Raw genomic sequence first — 23691 nt, 5'->3', positions numbered from 1 at the left:
CCTTAGCCAAGTGGCCAGGGGCTGCCTGGTAGCTTTGGTTCCTTTTGATCTATCTGGAACAGAGCTGTTCAAATCAACTTTTGATCTGTCAGTAGTTTAGAGCCTTCCTGTACCTTGAGGAAACTCTGCACATCCCACACCCTGCTGGGCTCAGCCCCTCATCTGTCCTGCAGCATCCTTGTGGCACCGCATAAAGGTGGTAATTATGATCCAGCAATCTCACCCTCATCAAAGGCGTCCAGTTTCCAATGACGATAGTTCAGTCTGTCCAGCCTATGTCTTGGATTTGATCTGACTTGCTTCTTTTTGTATTCCAGCCCTCTTCTCTTCCATTCTCTTTCCAAACTCCTCTTTCCTCTAAAAGCCTGGGGGGAAAAAAAAAAGTTGACACACAAACCAAATTTTTTTTTTTAACCCAAGTACTGTATAACTAGTGAATCTTGAAATACTCATAATACTTCTAAAATTATAATCTACATTTACTTTTCTGAGATGTGCCACTGACTGACATGCAGACTAGAGATCCTTGACTGCCTTGAGTCTATAAACAGAGCCACCAGCCATGGTAGAGTGGCCTTCGGCAGGAGGAACATGGTAAATTAGGTCATGCAGAGCTCCTTATTTCCATAGCTGTGCTACTTCTGTTACCAAGCTGGGCTTGCTGGCTGTAGCTTAGGTATTTCTGCAGAACCATAGCCCATGACACAGCTGTACCCTCTGTTTTTAAACTGAGAAGCTCTAGTAAAGGGCTTTATGATATATGGCAATATGCTACCCACCCTTAACAAATGACAGGAGAAATGAAATACTGGATGAGGAATGTTAAGCTGTATGGGATGGCTGCCAGTCCACAGTCCTGACCTGGAAAGCCTTTCTCCTTAAAGTACTTGAAGGAGGAGGAACAGGTGGTGGTCAAGAAGGTGCTCTGGAGCAGACACTGTGGTGAGTCTGACTGTTGGAACGAAAGGGAAAATCTCCAGGAAGATTTACAACTGTTTGGGTCTGTTTGCAGTGGCTGTACAGGCAGGCTGCCACTTGCTTAAAAAAAACCCAGTAAAAATAAAAAAATTCTGAGTCATAACTTTCCATCTCCTCTGCAGCTAGTTTTGATGCATCAAAACCAATTGCACTTCTCTTTCCATGCCTTAAACTAAAAAAGAAAAACCCCAGACCCAAAAAACATAACACTCTTTACTCAGATCTAACCCTCTCAAATTTAATTATGTATCCTGCTGTGTTAATGGTCGTATGCCCTTTCTTTTTCCTCCTTCTACCTGCACCAAACTTAGCAGGCAGGGCCACACGTGCAGAAATGCCTAGCAGCTACAGAGCACACTGGAAGTACTCTGCCTAGGTTTTGGACCAGTTCATACAGTAATTCTATTAACTCTGGAATTACGACAAAGCTGTGCTAGAGTCAAATTGGTATCATCTGGCCTAATCACTTCCTAATTTTGCAGAGCATTCCAGGGGTTTTATATCCCATAATTTTCTTTAAGTATATTATGAGCAGCAATGTTTAAGGCAATGCCAAATTGTACAGTTTTCATTTTGGCAAGCAGTCCCTGCAAGTGTTTTTGTATTGGTCCTTTGTATGTATCCATCTCTCCCTGTATTTTACCTGTAATTTATAGGTGAGTACTTACCATTCCCTCAGCGCCTTCCGGGGTCCCGATGGTGATGTGGGACTGTGAAGGTGCTTGTACTTTTTAAGCCAATGCGGTCAGCCCTTTCCTCTGCATCCACCTGGGCACTTTGGCGTTGGCGTATCCTAAAGGAAGAAAAGCAGGTGTGAAGTTTTGTGAGGTGGGGACAGAGTTGCAAAAGTCACGTGTAATGTGGACAACTCAGTTTGGTTTCTTGGCACTGTGCTTCGCCCGGCTGTAGCTGGAGCAGCCCTGCATGAGATGGGAAGACATCAGGATGCTCTTGAAGCTCACTGGGCAAAGAGGGGCCATGAGGGGCCACCTGGCGTGACCAGGAAGTCCGGTCCCCAGTCCCAGAAGGGACTGTGCTGGGGATGCGGGCAGGATGCGGCAACAGCACGGGGGTTGGATGGATGCATTAGTTGCAGCCTTGCTGTGTGAGGCTGGACAGACCAGTGTCACCTCCCCTCAGCTCTTTATTTAAAGGATGAGCTTTCTTCTCAACTGGCAAAAGCCCCACTGAAGTCTTAACTACCCTTGGGTCAAGCTAGTGTTGATAAAGGGTGAAAAAGGCACTTGGAAATACTCTGACAACAGGAGCTACAGCTTTGCCTGCAGATAAGTACACATTATTTTGTGGGTTTTTTCCCCTGCTGCTGGGCAGAGATTACCCTCACGGACCTCTGTGAGAAATACAGAGGTGAAAGGATTGGTAAGTCATCGTTAGCTCTGCCGCTGGCCAGAATTCATATGCACCATGTATATAATGACTTAAAAAAAGATCATCCCACTGAGGAGGTACAGAGAGATGTGATGAACACTGGAAATGTCGTGCCGGTGGCACACTGCCAGCAGCAGCCATTTTACTCACACGTGCACTTACACTTCATTTATGTGCTCTGCTGTGGATGCTTTCCTTCCCTCACTTTCAAATAAAGTCTGCGTTGGCTCTGGAAGGGCTGATACCTGGGAGACAGATCCCAAAGCACCTGGCGCTAGAACAGAGTTTGCGTTTGGGCTTCAACACAAAGCTTTTTGCACTCGATGTGCACCAGTGTGAAGCTGAGGGTGATGAAAAGATACTGCGTGAGGGGAGAGTGGAGTAATTTGCATGTGGAGCTGCTCTTGCAGTCAGTTGGCCTTTGGGAGGCTTGTAGCATCAGTACCCTAGATAACAACAAAACCAAATACTCTTTAGGAAAGGTTACATACAAGTAGCTGGAAATAAAAAGTTTACTGTGAACTTGCAGGCTTTTCTTCGTCATGCCTCTGGTACCTAACAACATGCACTTCAGCCTGACGGATTTTGGACCTGATACCCTTTCCCACCTAGTTCCTCGCTTACTTCGTTGGTGCCTATTCATTGATTGTGCTTGAAATTCCAATAACCCTGCTGGCATTTGCATCTGTGGCTGTGCGGATGGGGGATGGTTTCAGGCCTCCTTGTAAAAAAAAAAGAGGGAAAAAAAAAAAAGTTCCTTGAAGTGTGACATAACTCTAAAGCATTTCTGCTGTGCAAAGGAATTTGTAATTTTACTGAGCTAGGGAATACCTTGTAGAAAGGGGTCTTTTGTGTGCTGTACCGTAACTGTTCTCAGACTCAGATTTCACTCATCTTAAAAGGTTAAGTTTCAAATTTAATCAACTAAAATTTTTGTGTTTTTTTCCCCGATCACTTCAGTGACCTTTCAGATTCTTTCCAAAACGCAGAACTAATACAATCAGTATATCTGATGATAATAACAATAATAATCTAAAATAATTCAAAAACCTCAACATGCGCAGTCCAGAACTGAACAAACTTTATTGAATTAGTTTGATGGTTGCCTATTCATGTTTTTTGCTGCCCGGATTGTAAGAGCTCAGTGGGTTTTGTTTTCAGAAGCAGCAGGTGTCCCCCCCGCACAATGCTAGAGAGATTAGTCAAATGGAGACTGGGGAGTGTATGGAGCGGTGTGCTCAGCCCGCCTGTCCCGCTTTGGTCCCCTGCAGTGTCCCCCAGTGCTGCAGCGGGAAGGAGGCAAATAATAATATAACGGGGCCCTTCGGCTATTTGCACTCTCGTGCAAATGGCCGTACAGTGTTTTAAGCGTTTAACAGAGGTGGTAAAAAGTAAGTTGCAGGTGAAGTTAGAAATCGCAGAGGGTAAAGTTCGTGAAATGAAGCAAACGGGGCTTTGGAATAAATTTGTATGTCATAGTTCCAGAGGAAAGCCGGCAAGAAAATTTACAAGAAAAACAGCAGAAAAATAGCATGGTGGTAATAGAAGTTGAATTCAGGGCTCCAAGCATTAGTCATTTAATCATCATGGCAACGGTGGTAGTACTGTTTGGGAAGAAAAGAGTGGAAGGAAAAAAGCTAAATTTTACTGTGCTAAGGTTCCTAAAAACCTTAACATTGCTTTGATTGGATAATAATTTCCCCTCCCTGGGCCTGCTCACAAAAAACAGGGATACAAAACTGCAGTTCTCTCTCTACTTGTGAGATGATGGCATCCTTTCCCAAGAAATACTTGATTGCAAGTTGCCAGTGACCATCGTGCAGCCTTGTCCTGCAATTGTCAGCTGTGGGATTAAAAAGTCAATGAGAACGATCTGTAAAGTTTAGATGTAGAAAAGGAGAACGGAGACCATGAATGCAAACTATACCAAAGGGCTACTACTTCTGATTAGCAAATAAACCCAGATCACGGGTTTACCAAAGATGGAAGTATAGCTTTGTTAGAAATGTACACCTCATGGCATTGGAAGTGAAAAGGTAACTCCCCGACGTCTAGCCACAAAAGCAATAGGAGAAATAACATATTGTTGAAGATTAATAAGGAAAAGCAATGCGGTGTAAACCAGAAACATCTCTCTTGGGACCAGATGAAGGCAGGACTTCTTGGCACACCTGGGGCTCATTTCCTCTGTGCTGCTGGGCTGTGTCGCAGGATGGTGTTGCTCCCTGTTCCCCCTCGCACAGCCGAAGGGACACCTCTGCGGGGCAGGGTGAGCTGGCTGACTGATAAACTGTCTGTATCAGCCAGCATCTCAGTCTCAAGAGCTGTGTTGGGTTTCTTCCCTGTTAAAAACCTCAAACCTCAGCCAAAAACACTCAGTGTCAATTCTAAAATTAGTCCGAGAGGAAGTAGGGATATTAGCTGATCGTGTGCTTTCTACCTGGCTCTTACATGTTACCCTGCCCCGTCCTGCGGTACTGAGTACTCTGGTCCAATCTTTGGTCATCCCCTTTTCCTGAATTATTTTGGAGTTGGTGTAGCTGTGTCTGAAGACATCTAATAACATGCAAAGCAAGGTGAACTGGGTCTCTTATCAAAACAGCATAACTTTTTCTTCCCACTGTCATAGCTTTTCTTACAGCACAAGGCCACATGCTGCCAAGAGGGTTTGTAGGAGTTGTCTCTCGCCTCACGCCCACTTTGCCACCACTTTGGGGATCTGCTGAGTGATGCAGCCAGAGTAGAAAGCAGGGGAGGTGGAGGATAGCTTGTGGAGTATAAAAACTAGACTTGCAAGCAGCTAAAACAGGGGCATGGCTGGTGTAAGACAAATCATCCTCTGCAAGAGAGATACTGGGTCTCTCTGAACAGCCCGACCTGCGCTCAGATGATGAACCCGCTGCTAAGGAGGGTCACGAGCTCACTGTTGAATGCTCCAGGAGTCCTTTCCTTAGCTAAGTCATGCATTCTGCCTCCCTGTGAAAAGGATGGGTTTTTATCATGCGTTGATAACCCATGTTTTGCCCATGTAAGTTTTACAGTCCAAGCAGTGTTCCACCTCTTCCTTTGACATTTATTCTGCAAGCTGCAGATACACATAATTGTTGGTTGTTGTTTTTTGTTTGTTTGTTTGTTTTCTGTTCATGTTGAGTTTTCCTGTGTGCAGTTATACCTGATTGTTGTGATAGACTCTGGTCCTTGGGATGACATAATTCTCTCTTTTGGAGCTTGGTGCTCCTGGGGAGGCTGCAGGCGTTGCCCTGTCACCCTCCCATCTTTCCTCACCCATGTGAGGGACACTTAACTCTTCATCTTTATTTTCTGGTTTGTTGCTTTTTTGTTGCAGAACTCCTTCTGACTTGTCCGTATTTGCAGATCTGAACAGATATTCAGGGGGCATGGAGTATTTTTGTTGGACCTTCCTTTCGCAGGATAAAAGACCTCGATTTTCTGCTGCAAACATGCTTTTTTGCCTTTTTTCCCCTGCCTTGTCCCATTGTATTGGGCTTAGTGTGGGCTTTATGTAGTGCCCATTACTATGGCATATATATTTTTGGTTTTTTGTATATATATAAAATGCGACCAGTATGGCCATCATGTAAGTGTCCTCTTCAGAGCCTTTTTATAATGTGTACTTTTACTTGTGAAAGCTAAGCTGAAGAACCTTACCTAGTACACTCATATTTAACTTTCTGTCTTTTGTAACATCTGTTATTTTCAACATTGTTGCTTCCCAGATTTCGCCCTCCCACTGCATGGGTTTTTTTGGATCATTTCCCTTCACTTGTCTTAGCCTGCTTTTTTTCCCGAATGAATCTCATTTGATTATTTTCAGACTGCATTTCTATTCTCTCTAAGTCCCTATGCATTATTTCCTTGTCCCCGATATCTTTGCAGCTCCTCCAAATGTGATATTTCCTGGTGATGTAAGTTAGCATGCTGTCTAGAGTCTCTTCTGGATCATTAAAGAAAATACCAAGTGAAATAGGACCTAATACAGGTCTTTGCAATATTGCACCTTCTTCGAATGTTATCCTTTTGCTTTTATCATGATTTATTTGCAGCTGGTTTTCCAATCGAGCCACAGCATTCATCTCAAAGTGCAAATCACTATCAAATGTTTACTAAAAGTCAAACACATCACATCTGCTCCTTTCCCTTCAACTCCTAGTGCTGTAATGCTAGCCAGAAAAGGGGCCAATTTCTAGCCAGTTCTTCTCTTCTGAATAGAAATCACGGTTTCATTGTCCTCAGGCTTGTAGCCTGGTTTACTTTATAGGAAGCCTCATGAATTAAAACAGCTGTGCGGCCTGTTCGGAAATTCGGTTTTGTGGAGGAACAGAGCTGGGGAGAAAACAAGTGGCGTTTATGCACGTGAGGGAGAGAAAGAGAAGAGGAAGATGCGTGTGGGAAGAGAAGGGGAGTCAGTTTTAGTGGCCTGCGTAAGATACGTAACTAAGTGATGGCAATTAGTTATATTTCGGAAGAACTGGTTGAATCCTTGAATGTTTCTGTTTCTAGACCGTGGCTTCCCATATAGTTAAGTGTTCTCTGCTGTCCTGCTTTGCTCCCATGGTCTGCAATGCCATCGGTATTTGAAGCTGTGGACAAACTGAAGGCATGAGATGGGATCAGCAGCCATCTCCTAGCTGGGCACCTTGTAAAATTTGTCCGCTTCAGCTATTGGCCAGGTATCCATGACACAGAAAAACTGTAACTCTTCAGGGATGTGGTAAAAGGACCTTTCTCACTCTTACGTGCAGCGGGTAAATGGCTGTTTTGGGTAAGAAACAAAGGAATTGAGACAAACGTGAGTCAATGCGAGTGACTGTAGGATAAAAAGTGAGAGCATGCTTAGCCAAGAACTCTCTTGATAGGAAATGTGAGTTATAGTCCCTGGAGATCATGCAAAAGGCATCCCATTCATGGCTTTTTGCTTTGACCTGGCCATAATAAAATCTTGAAAGTTTCTGGTGACAGTAATGCCTGCACTGCGCTGGTTAGAGCAATATTTTATACCAGTGATTTAAAAGGATTGTTAGTACCCCTTTTCAGCTGGGGCAAGCGGCTGGGAGCAGGCAGAAATAAATTTAATCTATTTTTCTAAAAAGGCTCTGCCTATATTATTGGGTCTCATACCATCTCCTCTTGCTCTTGCCTGCATCTCCTCTTTCCCCCTGGCTTCTGCTACCAGCTTGCAGCCCAGCCTGGACCACCACCCATGAGGGGGAGGATGGCACGTGGCAGCGTTTCAGCCTGCGTGTCCGTGTATCTGGATTGTCGGGTCACTGGTGGAGAGCGGGATGGGGCTAGGGAGAAGCTGAGGCTGTGCTTTGTGCTGGTGAAGAAGTATGAGTTGGCCTGCAGGTGACAAGTGTGTCTGTCCAAATCTTGGGGAAGGGGGATAGGGGTGTGGTTTTGTTTTGGGTTGTGGTTTTTTGTTGTGTTTTGTTTTTTTTTTTTTCTTGAAGTGCAACTTGAGCAATTAACACAAATACTGCTATTGAAGCTCCTGATCTGAGCATTTAAAATTATTCCTAGTATGTTCAGTACTGTTCGTGTGAGGCATCAGAGGAATTGAATCTAGCAAGACACTACGAAGAGATGTTAGAAGCTGTGTTTTGTAATAACCTTACAAATTTTCATATATTGTACTGACAGCATATGCCTTCAGCGTTGTGGCAACTGCAGCCCTAGATACACCTCAGAAATGCCTTCATCGTTTTCCTATTCTGTGCTACATTTTCCACCTGAAAAATCCCTTTTTCTTTGATGGCTGCACTAAAGCAATAGGGCTAAAAGGACTGTGGCCACCTCTAGGTTTGCAGTCCCAGGCTTTATACCTGTGGTCACTGAGGCACATGGGACTGTGGTCTGTCTCATTGCTTATTCCTCCTCCCCCCCTCCCCAAGTACAGACCTAAAGTGAACAGACCGGACCTGAAGACCAAACCCAGACCCAACCAGTGCCACCTCACAGTCTGTTTGACTTTGTCCTCTTTGCTGAAACAGCGTGGTACGTAGATTTTGACCATGTCAGAAAGCATCAAAGAGTGTCTGAGGTATGCAGAGCAACCTGGGACTTGTGGGCATTTGCCGATACTCCCCTTCATCACGGTTTCGCAGGTGGACCAAGGAGTGGCTGGAGCCTCCTGGGGGGCTGGTGGTGGTCCCCCACCTCCCTCCTCTGCCCGCTCTGCTCAGCGTAAGCCTGTAGGTTGGCTCAGTCTCTGCTGAGTACTGCCACGACTGAATGATTTGGTTTTGCTTTGCTTTATTATTTACTACGACGATCAAAGGAGCCACTCCTTGTGATCGTAAAGAGAAGCCTTAAAATCTTATTTAAGAGCACAAATATTTTGGGCTTTGACAGATGTGCTTTGAAAATAACACAGATGTGCAGTGTCAGATTTCACCGCTGCATGCAGTGTCTTTGCTTTAAACTGTAAATTTGTCTAGTAGTGCTCGGCATGTGCTTTCCCAAAGCCTTGCCCCCTGCAACACAGGAAAAACAAGTTCCTGGGCTGTGGGCTTCTCCCCCAGCCCCGAATTTACCCAGTTAGGGAATTTGAAAAGAAAACGATCTTAGAGAGAGCACTCAGCCCTGCAAGGCTGCAAATCTATCAGTTAATTTAACCTAATTACCTTGAATTAAATAAAAGCTTAAGACTTTTTGCTTGAATTGAAGGTGAGGCTAAATAGACTTTATTTGCAGTGAAACTCTAGCTGAAGAAATGCTTCTTCCATTGCACCGTGCAGAATAATGCCCGTGGCGTTGCGCTGCACTAACGAACAGTGCTTCATTTTTCTGAAGTGCTTGCTTTTATGAATTGATGCAAGAGGATATGCGGCTCTAGAGCAGTTCAGTCCTTTCCCGTTCTCACCCCTCCTACGGATGCGGTGATCACTTTGGGCTGGTGACATTTTGGAGGGAGTGTGGTCTCCTTACACTTGCTTGGCAGTGGCTCGTTAACTGCATGTTAATTGAAACTGAAAGTTTGTCAGATGATTCAATTCAGTTACATGTTAAATGGATTCAGTGCAGTAAGCATTACTGCTGTGATGAAAATCTCTGTGGAATTGATTTGTGAACTGATTTGGAGGGATTCAACAGCTTCATCAGCGGCTCTGAAAGTTCGTCATCGGGAGAGCGGGCTCCCAGCAAAATGAATGCTACTCTTCTTTCTCCCTAAATGGCTTTAATTACTGCCCAGTATGTTCCCCTTCCAGGACACGTGTTAGGTAGATAAATTTACTCTGGAGACCTGAGAATTGAAGAAGAAAACGGGAAGAATTGAAATTCGGGTTTGAATTCAGTAATCTAAACGGCCAAAAATGTTGAATTCCTTATCTCTCAGTGGATTCAGTGGTCATAAAATTTTCCTCAAGTTTGACTCAAAGATTGAAGTATGTTAAAAAAAAAAAAAAGGAAGTATCCGCTTTAAACTAATGGATGGAAAATTCAAAATTTACATCCTCCATAACTCATCTTTTATACTTGGCCACTGCAGAAGTCCCTCTTAAGTGAGCAGTTTATTCTGTATGTTGTACCTGCTTATATGCTTGGTTTCCATGTGGAGCCAATTTTTATTGCTGACTTACAAACCCTTTGAAAATAGGGGCTTGTAATGGAAGCACTGACAGACCTTTAACTAGGTCAGTCTTATCTGTCTCCATTATCTTTGCTTTTGTTAAAGCATTAAATGGTTGCATATTTGTTTATTTTTCTCGCAGTCCCAGAATTTTAACATGGGTATATTATTGAATTGTTCTTTCTTCCAAATGTCATGAACATGCAGCATTAGAGAGTTTATCCAGGCTTCGCAGTCATCTTTAAAAGTAAATTGAACTGTTGTGTCTTATTTCAAGATTTTCTTGCTTATACAGTACATTTAGTCTGTAGCATGTCATTACGATACTAATACCAAAGTTTGCTTTTTCTCCTGCTATCTTACTGTTGAATTTTTCTCTGTCTTTTGGGCTCCTTTCTGCATAAAATGACAATGATGTTTTTTTGTTTGTCCCATTCAGATGAAAAGCCATACCGTAGCAACTTTTCTGAAGAGGAAACCCCAATGGTAACATCTCACTTGGATGAACTCCCGAAGCTGGGAAGCCGCAACGCCAGAGAAAACGAAGCCAGGGAATCTAAACCAGAGATTCCTGCACTGGTGTCAGCCCTGGAGAGTGTCATCAAGCAGCCCTTTTCGAAATACCAAGATCTAAAAGGTTCTGCAGACATGAAGATGCCAGCATTTCACCACAGCCAAGGGTTTCCTAGTCGCATTGCTAGCTTTGCTTCGGGTATGGGCCAGACAACTTCAAATATGGTTATGGACTTGAAAACGTCACTTGAAGTGCAGGCTAGTCGCACTAGAGAAAATTTGCTAGACTTAAACAGGGAGCATCCTCTGATAGAAAAAGGTGCTGAAGTTCAAGAGGTAGCCCCACTCGATTTGAGTGAAAAATCAACAAGGGATAATTCATGCAATAAAAATCTGAATACGTCGTTGCAGGCTGCTTTAATTGTCTACCCGTGTCCTTTCTGCAGTCACAAGACCTACTACCCTGAAGTCCTGTGGATGCACAAAAGAATTTTGCACAAAATCAGCTGTAACTCGATGGTCCCCCCTTGGGTTCAACAGAATGGATTCAAGAGTATTAAAAACAACCTGGTCTTTCTGGCGAGGAGTGGGCGTACTGGCCCCCCTCCTGTACTTGGTGGTAAGGAATGCCAGCCTTTGCCCGTTGCCAGATTTACACGCACTCAAGTGCCAAGTGCATTGCCAGGGTCCAAAAGCAGCTCTCTTTCTGTTGGGATGACTGCGAAGTCTGGGAATACGCATCAGTCAAAGGACGGTCATGCCTTCAGCCATTGTGGTCCACGCTTATCAGGTCTGGATGGGTACCGACAGCCCAAGGTAAACCATTCCCAGGAGCAATACAGCATAGCAGCACAACAAAAAAGTAAATATGAAGCAAATTCCAAACTTATGCAAATGGGGGCCTATAGCAGAAGCGTAACGCCTACTCAGACGGCCATATCCAGGCCTAGCACACAGCCCACCAGCAGTAAGCAAGTGGAAAAGTACGTGGTTCCCCAGGGGAGTACTAGTTTTGCCCCTCCAGGTAAGCACTGTGCGTCCGATGCCATGAAGGCCAAATTCAACCCACCACCACAGTATCATCCTCTGTGTAAAAGCGAGCAGTACACTAAACACGAAGAGCCGTCAGTGCCTCAGAGGGAGCCTCACGCGAAGGCTGGGAATGAGATGAGGACATTGGCAAACTGCACAGCGGTAGCACGAGCAAGTCCACTGCTGCAGCCCCAGCCTAGCGCCACAGTGGTTTCTTCGGCTTTACACTCCAGCAAACAGGATCTGGGATCAGATGGGCATGAGAAACGTTTGGACGTTTTAAATATCTTTAAAACATACATTCCAAAGGACCTTGCTTCGTTGTACCAAACGTGCGGTGCCAACAGCCCTGTCCTGGATCACGCAGGTAAGATTTTCACAAGCCCTTCCATAGCTGAGGACACGTCTCGCTTGTTCCCGCTTCGTTCCGAGCCACAACATGCTGTTTCACAGTTTCTTCCTTCTCTCCCTTTAACGGTTGGGATTACAAGTTCATTGTTTTTATCATTTCTGGATAGGGTTGAATAGGTTTGTTTGCTGATCTCTAACATTGCAGATCCCGCCTTGTGCACTATGTGATGTTTCTGTCACAGGTTAAATGTATCTGGTTCCACCTGGAGTATTACTGTTCCTTTGTCCCCTGGCCCCGAGCAGGCTAAAGTTACACAGATGTGCTGTCACATGAAGATCCCCCTGATATGCTGGTGCTGGCACGCATCATCATCTTTTTGCTTCGGGCAAAATAAACATCCTCTGGGGCTTATCTGTGATGTTATTTTGGAGGTTTTGTTCAATTTCATCTGCAAACAAGTCTTCCAACAATAGAGAGAGATAATCACTTGTCAGTGTCCTTTGTCTTTCTCGACAAAAGTCTTAAGATCTTCCTTGTCCATATCAAAGACTGCTATCTTATTTTTCAAATGATCCTTTTGATCTGTTTGTATGTTTATAATTAAGAAGAGGTAGGGCCAAATATGTGCCTGCTAATTCACATAAGCAGGAAAGACAGTTGTGCAAATAGCCAGTTTAAAAGTTCAGGGACTGAAAAAGTATCAGAGATCTCCTTCTGCCTCTTGCCAGTCAACTGCCACATAAAAAGAAAAAATAAAAAAAAGAAAGAGAGAAACCTATGTATTTGCATTTGAAACCATACCATTCTGATGATCTGCCAGAATTAGCTCGTCTCAGTGGAAACTGAAAATCACACTGATTTATTACTCTTTAGATGGGGGGGGAGTTGTGCGGGCAGAGAACGGGAGCCATAGTCGCAGCTCTCACCGTTTGTAAACTATCCTTTTGTTTTTTAATATGCTTCTTCTCTTTGTAGAAGTTGTGCAAGAACTGAACTCCACATAGAAAGAGCACGTATTCCAGACCCGTGTTCTTGTCTCCTCACCTGACATACTGCTCTCTGTTTTGTCGAACGCATGTGCGAAATGGAGCTTCTGACCCCATTTCACAAGTGGGATAAAACCCAGGGCATTTGGAAGCTGGTAGTTTAAGGACAGCTACAGTCCAGTGCCCAGAAGGCGTGTGCAAGTTGACCGCTCTGGCAGCTGAGAGGCAAGGAAAGAGCCATAGTGTTTGGTCAGGTCAGGGCAAAATCTGTCTTTAATAGTCCATGAGGTGCACCTCTCGGCCACTCCATTGTCAGTTTTGCTCAATCGTTTAAAAAGTAATGCTGCGTAGGAGCCGACTGTTACTTGTTTCTATTGAGTAGGTTGTTGCACAGGTGGCTAGAGGCTGTGTGATGACTGTAACGAGCAGCAGACTCCTGGGTTTTGTTAAGGAAGCAGAGGAGGACATGCTGGGTTTCTAAAACCACAGGGTCAGTGTTCCTGGTTTTGTCCAGCCAGCTTTGCTTTTGCCATCCCAGTGCCTAAGAATGCTGTCTAAAGTTTCTCCGTGCCCTCTTCCTGCTCTAAATACCGCTTAATTGTTGCACCGTCAACTTGGGGTACCTTCACATGGGTGCCTTCCTTGATGTTATCTAATACTACATTGTGTCAACCTGCTCAGAGAAGTCTTACTGATCCAGTGAGCTCCTATCCATGTTAAGCCGTGTTCCTAAGCCAGGAACTAGAAGCTGGCTTAGTGAATGCAGAAAAACCACAAGGACCACAGGGGCAAAGTAAAGTAGGGGCAGGGTTTCCAAGGAGGTCGCTATTTACCTGCTTTTCAAAAGAGGGATTTTATTGCCAAAGTGTTTTTGCTGGGCAGTGATTTCCAGCCACACTTTAACTGAAAGTTATTTAGTGCCCATCTCTGCTTTGAAATCTCTTCTTTCATTCCAAGTGTTTTATAGCAATCAAGTTTTCAGAATTTGAAACCTCTTTTTTTTATGTTGCTTGTCTTCATTTTATATACAACTTCCAGGTTGTTGATGGTTCTCCAAACCAATTGGCATGATGGCTGTTTTTCATAGCACTAAAATAAAAAGCTGCTACAGGCAAAAGGAACGCGATCCTAACCAACTGCAAATAGAGAAGGGTAAATGAACCTTGTCTGAAATAACACATGCCCCTAGACTGAGCCCTCTGAGTCAGTGTGCATCATACAATGTAGTCTTAATACGGCAATGTGAGTATGGCAGTCGTGACATAAAGGACAACCAAAAATCCCACGTAGGTATATTATTTGTCACTTTTTTTCTCCAATTGAATGTTCCCAGTAGGTTTTACTTAGGTGTTGTGTATATGGCCTCATCTTGGATCATACTAGAATATTTAGTGTGTGGCAGTGTGGTGTTCAGCTTCTTTAGAGTGGCTGGATTTATTTCTGGGATCCTTTCTCTTACATTTGTGTTTATTCCAGTGTGTCCTTGGAAAAGAGAGTTGTTGTACGTACCGTTGTGATACAGCTGCAAACACAGAGCTTGCTGTGCTTAGGCTATGTTTGTTTCACGCTGCCCTCTTCCCAAACGTTTGTGGAGAGAATCTTATTGTTATATTTAATAGTGGTTATTTATTTTATTCATGATATTTATATGAATCGCCATATTAGGAAAGGATGGGTTATGGCAGCAGATGCACTCTTTTCCTGGGGCTCCTTTGAGACCATCTTTGAGCATCAGTTTTGCAGGAGCTCCCATTCAGATGGTTTTGCAGGAGCTCCCATTCAGATAGTCACGTTCATTTACCTTAATTTTCTAACACCTGTAGTCATCCGCCCTCTTTTGTTCACATATAGGATAACCTGAGTGATGACTCACAGGGGTATTGCCTTGCAGCAAGGATGCCCATCGCTCAAAGCTCTGAACTATGAAAAGCCTTATGGTGCTCCTTAGGAAATGCAACAATGGCAAATATACCTGGAAGCAATCCATTTTTTCCACCTGCTTTTTAAATAAGTGAGTGCTTTTTAATAAAGTGAGTGCCAGTGAGGGGTTAGATGAAAGTCCTAACCCACTCACCTTCGGAGTTTGTACAGGGTGCACTGGCTTACAACAGCATTCTCAACCTTCCCTCGTGCACGACTCAAGTGGGAGCAGTGCTACCGTGAAGGCTGTCGCATCAGGCCTGTAATGGCTAACGAGACAAGCGTATTCCCCTTTCATTCACAGAGGGAGACTTGGGGTATAGAGAGATTATATGTCCTTCCAGAGGTGGCAGAAAACCACCTGAGGAACCCAGGTCTCCTGGACTTCACGGGAGCCACGCTGCTGGTAGCAGAGCCCTGCTCTGCCTGTCCCTGCCTGCGCGGCGGTCAGCACACCAGGCCGGCAAAGGCCACGTCTGGTCCTTCAACAGCTTTGCTTTTGAGCTTGCAGCTGTAGTTCTAGCCACTGAGGGGAAAATGCTAGTAACAGACCAGAAAACCTGCTTTAATCTTGACTGCCTTACAAGGCAAATGTGTCTCATTTTAGTACGGTGAAGCTCTCACTGAAATTTATGTGATTTTTTTTTTTTCTTTTTCCTTTTGTGTGGGTGGGTGTATGTGATCTAGATTTGCCCCTAAATTGTGATCTTGTGTTTGACTGCCAGGAACTAAGTTGTTGGGAGTGTGTGTTCAGCTACATTATACAGACTGTGCTGCCATCTGCAGGAGGTGCTATTATAAAAAGAGAAAACTATTTGTGAGTGGTTTGGGTTTTTTTTGTGGTTTTGGTGTTTTGGGTTTTTTTTTTTGTAGACAGATATTTCTTTTCAATATATGCTGCAGTAAAAGCCATTGCAGGATGGTTGGTGCCATACCAGCAGGGTAAATGGCGGCCCATCTTCTTTTCCATTGGTTTTCAGGTACAGCATCTGTATTTCGGCTGAGCCCTCTGGCACCCTGCAGTTGATTTTTTTGAATTGTGGGTTGGTTTTTTTGTTACAGCTTTTTTGTTTACAATTTTATTATTTTTAAATGCTGTAATGGGGGGTGGGGTGGGGGCGTGTGAAGGAAAAGCTGAAAATTCACTTCTGCTGACAACCCCATGAGAATCTCTTTAAAAGCCAAAGTATTCCAGTGGCAAATGGAAACATCAACTCTTCCCTTCCGAGGAGGGCGTTTTACCAAAATAGAAAAAATGATGTTCAAACGTGTTTTGTTTTTTGTTTTTTGTTTCGTTTTTTTTTTTTTAATAATAAAAAAGCCCAATAAAAGTCAAATATGTCTTTTTTGATCAGCAGCAAAAAGACAAAGACCAGCCCTTTAAGTCAGATGCTGTAAACTGACCTTTGGAGAAAAAGGAGAGGTTTGAGCGGTTTTCCACAAATGCTAATGGCCTAGAAAACATGTTTACCCAGGGCCGGGGGAAGGCTGCCGTGCTGCTACCAGCTCAAAATGTCCGGAATGACACTTTCATTCACAGATGTCTTTCGTCTGTGCCTCAGAGGTCCGGGGTCAAAGCAGCACCGGCAGGCAGGTAGGCAGGGGCGAAAGGTTTGATCAGTCTGTGATGGCTCCGCTCGCTCTGCATTTGTCTCTGAGGTATTGCAGCCCGGGGGGGACAGTCGGGCTCTGGTCCTACTCACTTCCTATTATCCATGTGACTTGTCTCCGCCACGCTGGAGTCACTTTGATTTGCCTGATGTACTGCTTGACAAAGCTGGGTGATGGCTGAGAAGTGGATCCAGCTGCTCTGAAAAGCGCACACCTGACATGCCAGTCCTGGTGCGGGCACATCATGGGGAGCATTTTTTAATTCAATGTAATTTATGCATTCTTGCAGTCCTGTGTGTGCCTGGCCTGTCAGCCAGTGCCTAGATGAAGGCTGACAGTTGTCATCCAGGGCCTGAAGGTAGCCTCACATAATGACACATTAGACATACTAATGATGTTTTCTTCTGGCATAATGTTTTCTTCTCAACTTTCCTCTCTCCTCTCCCCCCCCACCCCCTCCTCTCTCCCGACTACAGGGATGCTCAGGACACAAACACGCCAAGGAGACTGCGTCTGCAGAGAATGTGGAAAATGCTTTACCCAACCCAGTCACCTCAGGACTCATCAGAGGTCCCACGCAGGTACCTTTTCACACTCGCTCTTGCTTCCTCTCTTTCCCGCTTGCCTGCCTTCGGATCCGGCTAACAAAATGCCAAGAACTGAGTTTCGCATACCATGCTAACCTAAGTAATTCCAGGACCTAAATGTAATAGACAGGTTTTTTATTTTTATGACTATTGCTCTTGTTCGCCGGATATTGCTTACCTGATCCCCGCCCGAACTCCATAAAATTGCAATGCATTTAAGATAAGTCTGTTTGCAAATGTTTTATTTTAATTAGAGAGTAGGGTACTCAGAAATGAATATGCTAATGAATTCTGTTGCCACCAGCACAAATTGAAATCAAAGTACCCCTTTCAGCACAACATAAGGCTTTGTTTTGCCTCATCATTGCTGTTGACAGGAACATTTTTGCGGGGAAACGAGATTTTTCCGCAGACCGGTCAGCCCTAAAATGGGAAATCCCCACCAGCCATTTTTAACCTCGCCTGGTCTGTGGTGGAGGCTGTAGGAGGCTAAAGCCACTGGTGTCGAGAGACCTCCTGAGCATTGCACGAGACAGTGAGACTAGCGGGTTCCTCCTGAAAAGTGTGAATGATGCATACATAAGCCAGTCTGATGCAAAATGACAGAGGCCAAATGGTAAGTAATGCAAGAAGAGGGTCCCTTTACACATGCACTGATAATTAATGTTGTCAGTGATTGCTTTCTTCAGCGCCGAAGTCTGAATTAAAAAGGGCAGTGGCCCTAGGCTGCCATTAGCACACTCTCTTACAGTAAGTGTTACGGTAAATTGGTATTTTCCGGCCACAGGCTAGTAGCTGGTGTCTTTTTTTGAACGTGGTTAATCTGTAATGGTCTCAAATAATGTACACACACTAACGAAGCTTGAATGTTCATCTGTTAACAAGCCCCCTTGTTCCCACAGTGGTATTTGAGTCTAATGGACTCCGAGGTACTGAAGTTCACACCACCTCCGCAGATGCCCCAAAACAAGTATGTTTTACAATTAATTGGATGTTTGGTTTTTAATGTGGTGGCTGGGAAAAAGTTGCAGAGTGATACTCATCACTAAAGCGCTGACTGTTTTATAACATGTATAAATAATAACGGTGTTGCTTGATTTTTAGCTCTTAAATTTTTTAAGCGTTTTATCAAAGTCTGTTATATAGAGAGTCAGTTAATTGTAGAGCAGGTAGTTAGTGTTTAAATAAACATGTTACCAGCTTACTGGGGACTGGGTGGGATAGGTAACTCTGTAATGCACAGTGATATGTAGTAGTAAGACAGTACATAAAGAATTCCTAGAAATAATTTGCTTTTACAACTGACACATTTTCTGCTCCAACAGTACAATTAATGCTTAGGCTGTGTTTTTCTGAAGAGTATTCATACCCTGATATCCAATATCTGGCCTTTGAAAGGCTCTCATCCTCCAGTTTCTGTGGACTCACTTCTCGGCACTCTGAATTATACATGACAAAGCTGTTACATAGAAAACCATTAAACTGAATTTGTTTCGTGTATCTTACGTCTTTGGAGACCAGTGTCATAACCTGGACTTTCCCACTCCCCTCTTCCAGCTTGTCAGGTGCGTGTCAGGGCATGCCTTCACAGGGACAGTTTTCTTTCATTGTGAAGCTGCCTTCAGCATCACTCACTTTTCCTTTCATCCACGTTTTTAGTTTAATTTTGACTGCAGCACTTTTCCTGTCCTCCTGTCTTTTACTAAACAATTGCAGATGGTTTCACCATGCTTAGAGAGTGCATCTCCATGCTAGTTCCGCCTTCGTGAAGTTTAGGAGTTGATTTCTACTCGCTCAATAAACATCCTCACTGGGCACCACCACATCGCATAGTTCATATTCTGCAGCCTTCATGGAGACTCTTAGCACCTTCTCTGTTGCACTTCTGTCTTTCTGGCCCAAAGGCGATGTGGGGAACCCAGCTGCTGCCACAGGAGTATATCTAAGTTGCCGTCAGGCCATAGGAGTGGCCAACAACTCTCTTCATGAAGTTTTCAAGATGACGTAGCACTTCACTAGTTGTTGTTGTGGGCAACGTTTGCTTTGCTTTTTTGGGACAGTAGCCGCAAAGTTATGCTATAGTTGGAGAACTAGATGAAAGTGCTCTCCTTATGATGCTTGTCTAAAAAAATTGTGCAAGGACATACCGCACAGCAGAAATATGTGACAGAGTGAAGCACAGAAGCTCTGCAAACTAGCTCAACTGGTCTTTGGTCCTCATTGGTTTAGTAATGTAGATTTAGTAAACCTAAGCATCTTTAAAATGCTCTTTCATCTTTTCATGCTTATGGTTTTATCTTATGTGTAGTTGAGATCAGATTCTGAAGGCACCTGGGCTTTTTTCCTCTAAAAGCCAATGTAAGGTCAAAGTTGGAAATACATTTCCAAAAAATTCTGAAATGGCTGTATTTATCCAAAAAGAGATGTGGGAGCAAAGTCCACATCTGGACATTTTTTGTAATTTGGGTTATATTACTGTACAATAAATTTACTCATAATCTTGTCTTTGTAAACTACTCCCATGCCAGAATTTATTGACTAACTTCTTCACGGCAAACGTAGTTTGCTCTTGCAGTCTCAGTCCGTGTCAATCTGTCTTCAAAGTATTTGATTAAATTACAGCATCTCTCAATACGGCAGAATACTGGGTAGGGCTTAGCTTCATGAATAGCTTTGTCTCATGCCAGTCACTATTTCTTCCACAGAAGCTGCAGTACGATTGCTTCTCCAGGAGATAGTTCCCTTTCTTTTGTCTTGTTTGTTCCTCAGTATCAGCCTTTGTCTCAGTTTGTCAGCGTCTGTGTCGGTAGGGATTATTCAGTTGTCTGCCGTTTTGCTTGTTCTCATCGCGAGCAGGCTTTGCGCTCCCCCAGAAGACTCCACCTGCGCAGTCCCTGGGCGTTAGAGGGGGAATACACTCATTTCTACCTGCAGCTGTAGGGGCCTTCAGAAGCGCAGAAAAGAGCTCGCACTGAGAACGATGCCTGCAGCATTCTGGTAACATTATGATTTCCCACTTTAAACGTTGTCACTCTGTGTCTTCATTTCATTTCTTAATTGGGGACAGATCTATTCATGAGAGTTTACAGTGTAAAGTCAGTTCAAGTTACACAAGTGCCATGCTCCGAGCAAGAAACAATAGTTACCACATACGGTAGCTTGAGAATGAAAGGGGTTTTTTTTAATGTTAGGTGGAAATTATTCACTTTACATAATGTTTCCTCCTCACAGGTAAAATATCTTCCCCCGAGTAGTCTGCTAAAGAGTAAAAATATTAACATTAGTATTTCACAGTTCCCTCATTCCCTTCAGTAGTCAACCAGAAGATCATCTCTAAAGGTTTCCTTTATGAAAGAATGTTAGGTAAGGCTTTTAAAATCCCCCAGCATAGTAGCTTACAACAGTGCTACATTATATAGCTTTTTTTTTTACGGAATAATTCTAATTCCGCATCTTAAAAATAGAGTCTACAGCCAGGCTTTTAAAAATGAGCCAGCTAAATCTATATTTACCTGTCTAAATGGGAAACCTACTTTATGGTAGTGAACCATTAATAGGAGATGCAGGTGTTCAGCGTCACTGAGAAGCAGGCCACCTATAGGGGTGTGTAAAGAAGACCATACACATCCAGTTTTGATAATATTAGCACTGGGCTGTGTTTCATACTTTGTTATCAACACCAATGAAATATAAACAAAACGTAGGAAATAAGATGTTCGTTCGCTTCATAACATTATTTACTGTCGTTTCTTACTTCTTTCTACCTGAATGTTTAAAAAAAAAAAAAAGCAAAGGACATTTTTACATCAAATGAATTTCCCATGAACCCTGGAATATTTCCTACTCTTCTGTGTCTAAAGGACAAAAAATGCTTATTACATACCCCGAGTCAATACAATCTGTGCAAAGTCATGTAGATTCTCTTGAAATGCTGCCATATTAAACATACTGAATATTCTGAATATTTTTATAAATGCTAAATATCCCAATATATCCATAATTAAACTTGCTTATCCACAATGAATATGTATCTTAATTTGGATTACACTAAGCAGCATCCAAAGACCTGATTTAGTAGGCATGAATTCAGGGAGTGCACTCCTATTGCTTATATGTGGCAAGACAAAAACTGGCTCCCCTTCGGAAGGGTCCGTGATACCGTGTGTATCTTGAAGCTGCTGCAGCTCTCAAAGCAAAGCTCTCCTAGAGCATGGGGTCGTTTCGGAGACGCTGCCTGATGCTGCAGCATTGCAGCCAGAAGCCCAATTCCCAAGTGCGTTCAGTGGCACAGGAGGCAGTCTCTAGCCTGCTTTTGTAAAATGGTGAGAGCGGAGGTAGCAGTTTCTAATACATATGCCTTGTGTTTAACTTCTGCTGCTGCGTTTTTAAAAAAAAAAAACATAAAAACTTGGCCTGCTTTAGGAATATAGTTTATCCTCTATCAGTGCTACAGTATGCTCTGAAAATGTTCAGGGACAAGTAATTGGGTGTTCAAAAGGCACGATTTACTGGTTAGCAACGAGGAAGAGTTCTGTCTAATTGAGAATACGTGAAGCGTATTAGCAGTGCTGAAGCCAGGGACACCAAGTTCTTTGCCTTTTGTGTGAGTGAAACAAACAAAACCCCCAAAACTCCAACCTTTACCTTTGCCCTCTCTGGTAAAACACCCTTTTACTCACAGAAAATCATTTAAAAGCTACAGCCCAGAAAAAAACCCGAACTGTTGGTATCATGGCTATCTCTGGCTGAAGTTTTCCCCATGCCAGAAGGTCCTTTTGTGTGAAAGAGCTATGGACACCACAGTTCTTGGGCTTCATTCACTGAAAAGAGAGGTGTAGGAGTAGATCCTGTGTGACAGGGGTTAACCACCTTCGTTAAGGAGTCCATAAGCCTTAATTTGCTCCACTATAAGTATTTTAAAATATTTCTTGCCGTGTTCAATACTTGAGATAGAATAAATGTGAATAGTGAGAATTTGGGGGACAGACAGATTGGAAAGAACCATCAAGAAAACACTATATATGTACACGTATGTTGTAAAGGAGCTTGGGGGAAAGGCTGGGGGTGTCTGTTACCTCTAATGTTCTTACAGTCCAGCAACAGTACAGCCCTGCTTGTCCTAAAGCAACTTTGGAGGGAAGGAGCAAAAAAATACAAACAGATTAAAAAATTATTTAAACCATTGGTTTCTGAGTTTGGTTGGTTTTGGTTTTGGTGTTTTGGGTTGGTTTTTTTTTTTTTTGCATTTGAAATTTTAGCACTGTCTGTCCTATTTATGACATTTGTTCATATGAAATGCCTTGCCCCAGTTCCTTGCAGAGTTTCTGCTAAAGATCATGATTAATAGTTCAGTCCTCATTATTGCAAATGTTATTTTTAAATAGTTATTCTGAGAACAAGAATTCCATTAATCAAAATAATAGATAATGAACAAATAAATGGCAACCTAATTTGTCTCGTTCATACATATGGAGATTATAATGCAAACAATCAAGGAATCATGGAGGCTGCTGTACCGGCATCTGAGTAATATGCATGTACCGTATGTCCGCTAGTTTATGAGCGTTATAGGCAGGATTAGCAGCTGCAGTTCTTGTCCCAGCACTTTCCCCTTGCCAGCAAACTGGAGCGGTATCTGTGCTCCAAACCGATCACTGCAATTTATTTCAGTGTCATGCGATAATCTGTCTCCAATATGTTAACACACACACAAACTGATTTTTTTTTTTTTTCCTGTTAACTGGTGAAAAGCCCTAGAAGTTGGTATGAAAGCAGCTTTTGGCATGGGAGCTATAGGTTCCACTTAAAAAAAGATCTGTTCTTTTTCCCCTTTAAAATGCTGAAAGTGAAGAAAGCCTACTTTCTAAACTGGTGAAAGTTTTCTGTGTGTCAGCTGGTTCAAAATCTGACTGCCCCCTTGGGGCCGGTGGGACTACAGGGGGATGAGCCACGGGGTGGGTTTTGGCACATGTGAAGCTCAGGTGCCGTTTCCCAGTGAAACTGGGAGCACAGCCGTGCATCAGATGGGTCCCACTGTCCCCGTCCCCTCTGGCACCTCTGCCAGGTGGGAGGAGGATGGATTACCCCTTTGCACGGGTCCATGGGCGGGTGGTGCCTGGACCTTCAGGGCATCCCTCTGCCTCCCAGCACCCCGCAGGCTATCCATCCCCAAAAAGCGCCCCTAATGACACCCCCTTTTTTTCAGTTCTTAGCCAGGGAAACTGGGGCGAGGTGCCTGCCATCCCCTCTCCTCCCTCCCTTCCCTTCTCCCCCCCGGCTCGGCGAAACCCTGCCACGCTCCCCCGTGTACGTAGAGCCGGTTCGATACGAGACGTTTTAATGATGAATGTCTCCTCCTGGAATTGTGGCTCTGTCTCTCAGGCATGATGCAGCCGCGCAAAAATGTAAAGCATCTTTCTTGGTTTACTGCAGGAAATTCAGCATCCAACTAAGGAAGTTTTATCACATCTCTCATTCAGTTACTGTTTCCTACATTTCAAATATACTGCCATCTGTACAGCAGCTTTTTTTTTCTTTAATTTTGTTGCAAATCTTTCTGACTTAAACCAAACTTTGACTGGTAAATGTCATGAATCTCGGGCCAGGTTTAATTAGGAATTTTCTAAATCTATTAACAAAAGAGATGCACTTAATACATTATGTCAACCAGAGCTGGGCTTTCTTTAGCTATTTCGAGGGCTGCCATAGGCACAGCTTGAAACTTGCTTGGAT

The 23691-nt window shown here is 43.6% G+C and overlaps 1 protein-coding gene across 1 annotated transcript in view; it reads left to right on the top strand.

Moving 5' to 3' along the window:
• Positions 1–23691, top strand: part of ZNF516 (zinc finger protein 516) — a 56972-nt gene that overhangs the window by 32466 nt on the left and 815 nt on the right. Inside the window, exons 2-4 of the mRNA XM_009885868.1 lie at positions 10398–11870; positions 16849–16953; positions 17862–17929. Coding sequence (XP_009884170.1) covers positions 10398–11870; positions 16849–16953; positions 17862–17929 — 1646 coding nt within the window. The remainder of the gene's footprint in view (positions 1–10397; positions 11871–16848; positions 16954–17861; positions 17930–23691) is intronic.

The sequence above is a fragment of the Charadrius vociferus genome, unplaced genomic scaffold, assembly GCF_000708025.1.
Source record: "Charadrius vociferus isolate BGI_N301 unplaced genomic scaffold, ASM70802v2 scaffold195, whole genome shotgun sequence".
Lineage (NCBI taxonomy): Eukaryota > Metazoa > Chordata > Aves > Charadriiformes > Charadriidae > Charadrius > Charadrius vociferus.
Note: the sequence above shows the minus strand (reverse complement) of the source record. Positions and strands in the feature narration are given on the sequence as shown.